The 7,000-nt window shown below is 37.0% G+C and overlaps 1 protein-coding gene across 1 annotated transcript in view; it reads left to right on the top strand.

Annotated features, from left to right (window-relative positions):
* The window catches only part of LOC106878220 (uncharacterized), a 43,557-nt gene extending 37,142 nt beyond the window's left edge, over positions 1-6,415 (top strand). The window contains exon 2 of the mRNA XM_014927371.2: positions 3,554-6,415. Coding sequence (XP_014782857.1) covers positions 3,950-6,193 — 2,244 coding nt within the window. The 5' untranslated portion in view covers positions 3,554-3,949 and the 3' untranslated portion in view covers positions 6,194-6,415. The remainder of the gene's footprint in view (positions 1-3,553) is intronic.
* The last annotated feature ends 585 nt before the right edge of the window (positions 6,416-7,000 follow it).

Here is a 7,000-nt window from a genome sequence, read left to right as displayed (position 1 = left end):
GTAGAAGACACTTGCCCAAGGTGCCACGCAGTGGGACTGAACCCGGGACCATGTGGTTGGTAAGCAAGCTATTTACCACACAGCCACTCCTACGCCTATATTATTATTATTATTATTATTATTATTATTATTATTATTATTATTATTATTATTATTATTATTATTATTATTATTATTTATTGTCTTTGTGCAGCTTCTAACGCTGGAGATGTACTACGGTGACAGCTGATCACTATCGCTCATTTTTCGAGCACTATCCGGAGTATTTGAGCGATTCCAAGCAGTGCTGTTTTCTGCAAGTGCTCCACCCCTATTGCAGCTCCTGTTTGTTCTATGTACCTCTCAAGATTTTTATTCACTGTTCCCAGGGCTCCAACAATTATTGGTACTACTACCACTTTTTCAGCGACCACAACTGCTTAACCTCCCAAGCTAACCTGTCATATCTATCGACTTTTCTTTCTTCCTTGTCGCATACTTTGTTGTCAGCTGGGCATGATATATCTATGATCCAGCATCGTTTACTTTCTTTCTCAAGTAACACTATGTCTATTTTCCTATTCCCTATCTCATAGTCGCACTGAAAACCCCATAGGAGCATTGCATTATCATTTTCGACAGTGCCTTCGGGTTTATGTTCGTATCACGTTTTTGCTCTGTCAAGTCCAAATAGCCATCTTTTTTCTCTGTCTGTCTTATCTTCAACATCCCTATGGAATTGTCCATGCATTCTTTTCTTTATCCACCTATTTTCAGTTTCATTCATTCTCAAGTTCTTATACAGTGCTTTATCTTTTATTATTATTATTATTATTATTATTATTATTGTTGTTGTTGTTGTTGTTGTTGTTATTATTAGTGTTGTTGTTGTTGTTGTTGTTGTTGTTATTGTTATTATTATTGTTATTGTTATTATTATTATTATTATTATTATTATTATTATTATTATTATTATTATTATTATTATTATTAATGGTTTCATTTCATTATATCTTCATTTTAGCTGCCTTAGTACCGGGCATCCTTCGGAGGCCAAGAAGGATGCATGCTAAAATTACCACCACATTTATTCAATTTTAGATGGAGGGTGCTTTTCGTAGTATATGGGCTGGTGCAGCCCATCAAGGTTATCTTTTGTAGTTCACAGAGATTGGAATTACCAGGGAGTTGCTTAATATACCTCTCAGCACCCTTCTTTATCAATTACTACTGGTATTATCGTAGTACTAAGCTTCCATACTTTTGTGACTTTGATTTGCAGATCTTTATAGTGAGAAAGCTTTTCGTATTCCTTCCTTGAGACATTTTGATCTTGTGAGACAGACATATCTATTAAGACAAGTTCCTCCGTTGTAGTCCTTGATCACAATGTCTGGTCGATTGAAGTCCCTTTTTCTGTCCGTTTGTATTGGGAAGTTCCAAAGGATGATGACGCCCTCGACATTTACTACAACCTCTGGATGGTGCCTGTACCACTTATCATGGGATTTAATTTTGTGGTATTTACAAGCATTCCAGTGGTCTGTTTTGTCTTATGAGGTACTCCTTTTTAGCGAGGACTGGGCAGTCAGAAAAATGATCAAATGTCTCTGTGAATTTTACCCACTTTCTGCAGGAGGGATTAGATCCATCTTTAAGGACGTTTGTATGGTAGTTTCAGGTAGGTAAGCTCTGATCTTGCCCTGCAATAACAAAACCTTCTATTTCCTCTCTCAGACCTGCCCCTTGTAACCATTGGTGTGTTAGATTTTGATCAATATCTGGCTTGTAGAGGCGGTTTGGATATTTTCCATGTTGGAGTTTACCTTTCAAGTTGTCTTCGATATTATTCATGCAAACCTTCTTGGCTTTTTGTTTGATGTTTTTTGCATCAATGATAGGTTTATTACTATTTGGATCTCTTCGGTCTTTCTGGTTGTTAATTTCTATGTCAGGAGAAGCAATGATAAGTCTGTCAGTGTTTGGGTGTATTTGGTCATTCTTATTAATTTGTAGGCCAAGAAATTTTTTAAATTTCTGACTAAGCTTCATGATTGAAGCTTGTTTGGAATCTTCATGCTTTAGTGCATTTCGTAAGAGCACATCACTTGCTGTATTAAGTTACGTTTCAAGGCCTATTATTGCTGATTTGAAGGATTGTTCGAGCTGTATTAGGCCTCTTTCACCTATTTTTCTTGGGAGAAAAATCCTGTCTACATCTGATTTTGGATGGTGCATTCGGTACCTTGTAAGGAATTTATGGATCTTTCCATCCATATTCTGCATGTCAGTGAGACTGCACTTAAATGATACTGAAACTATATATGGTTACTGGTATGGTTAAAAAATTGATCGCATTAATTCTGTTAGCAGCATTTAATTCTGAGTTTAGGACCATTCTTAACCTTCGGTAGCTTCCCTTGTGGATTTTCTCTCTCATTTTAGAGTGCTGGATACCATCACCTTCATTGGTTCCCTGATATTTGTATACTTCGGATTGGTCTAGGTTTCCAATAGCTGTGGTAGTATCAAGTTCTATGTTTTCTGCCTTTGAAAGTAGCCTTTGCACATTTATCAAGTCCGAATTCCATACATATATCAGAGCTGAATTCTATGACAATATTCAGGAACTCTTCTAATTCTTTGTCGTCTTTGGTAAACAATTTTAGATCATCCATATAGAGTAGATGATTAATTTTCTGGTCAAAGACCTTATACCCTCTCTTGGCATTATTCAGTTGCGTGGATAAAGGGAACATAGCAAGGCAGAATAGTAATAGTGATAATGAGTCACCTTGAAAGATACCTCAGGTGGTATTGATGCCTGGTGAGGTGGTATATCCTGGTGAGGTGGTATATCCTGGTGCATGGTTTAAAATGAGGGTTGTTCTCCACGGATTCATGATTACTTTTAAAAAGTTCACAATTTTTGGAGCTATCTTGTAAATTTCCAGGGCCTTGTTGATCCATGCATGGGGAACATTGTCAAAAGCCTTCTTGTAATCTATCCAAGCGGTGCTAAGGTTTCTGTGTTTGGATTTACAATTTTCAATTACTATTTTATCAATCAACAATTGGTCCTTACATCCAAATGAACTCCTTTTACATCCTTTTTATTCCACTGGAAATAACTTCCTGTTGTCCAAGAATTCATATGCTCTAATCGCCAATATAGACGTTAATAATGTATATATGGTGGTGAGGCATGTTATGGGTCAATATTTTGGCGGGGTTAGTAGTTTCTTCTGTTTTTGGTAAGAGATATGTAATCCCTTCTGTAAGCCACTTTGAGTATTAGATATTATTATTAAGACGACGAGCTCGCAGGATCGTTATATGCGCATGTGCGTGTATGTGCATGTATGTGCATGCATGGGTGGGTGAGTGTCTGCTGGTATTTCGTGTGTGTTTATGTAAGTGTATGCATGTTTGTTACATAAAACCGCTGTATGTATAAAATACCGAACGCATAGTAATTGTTTGTTATGTTGTTGATGTATGGCAACTATAAAACATTCTTATATTTGATCATATTAAACTAAAATATATTTTTATCTTAAAATATTCACAATAGGCTTTCAGAGGACTTCTGCAAACGCTCAATGCAAAATCAACTGCCATATGTGTGGTGAACATTCATAAAACATTAACTGTGATTACTCATTGATATAAATGTTACTCCAAGGATGAAAGCAATTTAATATCAAACTAATTATGTTTCGTACCAAGTCTTGAAACCAATGTCAATAGGATTCGTAAATGAAAGCAAGTAACCCTGTGTGTGTAACGGGAGCATTTTAGGTCGCTTAGATCAATTGGTTAAAAGGTGAAGAGCACAAGTAATATTAAATTAAGATTACATTATATAGGATTGCACGATTCAAACATCGGATATTTCACAAAGACATAAATTCACTGAATCAGCAATAAAAAAGTCAACTTTGATTTGCTGCTTTTTTATATATAAAATATGCTTGCCTTAAAGTCTTCAAATGCTAAAAAATTCTGGGAAAGTTTCGAGATATATTGCGAAACAACTTCTGAAGAGCTTCTTTCTGATCAAAGCGGATGGTGCGAATTTGAAAAAAGCAATGTAATTTTTGAAGAGTTTCTAATTGAAGTAATGATTTCAAGATTGGTTGACAAAACTTTTCATAGAAGTTCGAAAGACCCCGAACAGCCACAGAAACAACTCAGCTGGTCTGAGGCTACTGACAATAAAGTCGATGAAGAGGTTTCAGAAGAAGAGAGAAAATACTTTAAAATAATCGAGGAATCTCAAGCGGGAGTTTATGAAGATTTGGCGGAAGACGAAAAAACATCAAGAATTTTACAATCCTATTTGCATCACCAACTTCCTCGTACACCACTCCAAATTAGAATGCCACAAATTAGTGGTGGACAGTATAAACAGTATAAACCAAAACCTGCATATGAAATACCTCGACGTCAATCCCATAGCTTACAAAGGCATTCAACAGTACCAATGACATCATATGAACAATTTACAGAAGAGATTCCATCTGTAACAGGAGGATGGAGTTATTTGATCTTACCTAGAGCACATAAAGGAAGCACTGAACAAGAAGATGCATTAAGTAACCCTATAATAGGTTTGTCGGCACCACCAAATCCAGTCCATTATATGACAATGGATGAACTTTGGGGTAATCTAAATGCAGCAGAAAACATGCCATTAACTGTTGTACCATCCACATATTCGGAATTGCAGGCATATCCTGCAAATCAAAAGATACTTAAACGTTCAAGAATACCCATAAGAAAGCGCCCAAAGCCTTCAAGACTACCCGTAAGAATAAAAAACTTTCCCCTTCACCTTCAGACGTCGTCTTCACTAATACCCATGGGTACGCCTTCAAGAATACCCCTAAGAACAGAACGCTTACTTAAAAGACGTGCGGTACCTCCAAGAATGCCCGCTAGACTAGAACACTTCCGTAAAATCGGTGCTACGCCTTCAAGAATACCCCTAAGAACAGAATACTTACCTAAAAGACATACGATGCCTTCAAGAATACCCATAAGACATACGGTACCTTCAAGAATACCCATAAGAACAAAACGCGTACTTCACAGAGGTGTGTTACGTGCAACAAAACCCGCTGGAAGAGAAAACTTATTTGGTGCTATGCCTTCAAGAATACCCGTAAGAATACCTCGTAGACGTCGTATGAAGTCTGTAAGTTTTGAAGAGCTTCCTAGTCGAACATGTACAAAACCATTACGAATGGGTATGGAAAGAAGATTGCATACTTTACAAGATCCACAGCAACTTCGAAGACGTGGTACATTTTATGACATAAAACGGGCGGAAGCTTTAGAAGCAGCCAAACGTAGAAGGGATGCAATAAGCGCAATGTACCGTGCGGAGGCTACTAAGAAGGAAACGCTACTAAGCCCTACGAAGAGACTAGACCCTACGGCGGCACAAAGAATAGCTCTCGAAAGGATAAAGGGTGTAATGGCGGCACAAAAAAAAGCTTCCAAAAGGATGAGGGAATTAGAAATCCAAAAAGAACTTGTGAAGGAAGCTTGGAGGAATGCACTACCAACCCCTGAGGAGGCACGAAGAGAAGCTCTCGGAAGGATAAGGTCTGCAGGAATCAATAAAGTCTTAAAGTCAGTTTATGACGTAGACCCAATGATAACTTATGACATACAATTAAAGCCAAGCTGTGCATGGAATGACTCATGGGATGAACCATGGGATGACTTATGGGAAGAACCATGGGAAGACACAAAATCACCACCAAGGAGTGAAACAAGAGAGAATACTGTACGAGAATATATTGATGAACGTGCTAGGAAAGGGGCGACAGCTGCTAGAGAGGTGAAAGCTCTCCGTGAGATGGGAAATATCAGAAGTGCGGCAAGACAACAACTTCGAGATCTGTTGGAAGGATCTCCTAGAACTCACACAGAAATTTCAATTCCAGATTTTCGTAGCAACGAAGCTCGAAGAAGATATTCAAGAATACCCGTAAGAATAAAAAGAGGAGAAAAAAGGCACCGGCCAGTGGAATCACTCAGAGATCCTCGGTATCCTAGCCGAGGTACACTGACTTCACAAATTTCATTAGATGCTTCATATCTTGGATGCCCAGTGCATGGTATGGGTTCTCCAAAAACATCAACGCGTGGTACGGGTTCTCGAAGAACATCAACGTATGGTATGGGTTCTCCAAGAATATAAGGAGCTCATCGTTCGAAAACGTTGAGTTCAAAAGAGTTTCCTAGAGACTTCCAAGAATATTATTAAAGCTAAAAAAAAAAAAAATGAAATACACAAAGATAAAGTTATTCGAATTATTTGACAAATGCATCGACTTAACGGTTGTCGATCAGATATCGATAACCAGTACAATAAATTACGTTTAATAATAATTCAGATTCAATAAAATGAAAGTATAAATTATCCCTATTGATTTATTTATATATAAAAGAATGTTCTGTGACAAGATTATATCAGAGTATTAATGATATAATAAGAGAAGACTGAATTGACGATATAATGTTGTTCAGCACCAAGTTAGTCTTTTTCAAACAAATCTACGACAAAAACATTGTTCCGACTATGACCTCCCAGGGTTTTCCTTTTCTATTTATTTTTTTTTATATATCAGAGGCTACATTGTCTGAACTACTTTTAACACGGTAAGGTATGATGAGAAGGAAATTTCGCTGGTATTTCTAGGAAAGTTGTGCAATTAAGTGTTGAATAAGAAGTCGTTCACTTGGGCTTAAGTGAAGGCAGTCTGAAGGGTTATAAGGGATATGAACGTTTCTCTTGAACGCTTGAATTTATTGGGGTTAAGCATAGAGAATTGAGTGCCTATTTCTCTTTTCATATGAAAATAAGTTACATCATTTACATTTCTGAAAATCTTTGCAAAGACAAATCTCAATTTCATTTGTTACCTTTATAAATTCAGTATATCTTTCCTTTTACCCAATCTGAATATATACAATATATATACAGTAACGAACGCCCTTTCATTGT

The sequence above is a fragment of the Octopus bimaculoides genome, chromosome 15, assembly GCF_001194135.2.
Source record: "Octopus bimaculoides isolate UCB-OBI-ISO-001 chromosome 15, ASM119413v2, whole genome shotgun sequence".
In the NCBI taxonomy this organism is placed as follows: Eukaryota; Metazoa; Mollusca; class Cephalopoda; order Octopoda; family Octopodidae; genus Octopus; species Octopus bimaculoides.
Note: the sequence above shows the minus strand (reverse complement) of the source record. Positions and strands in the feature narration are given on the sequence as shown.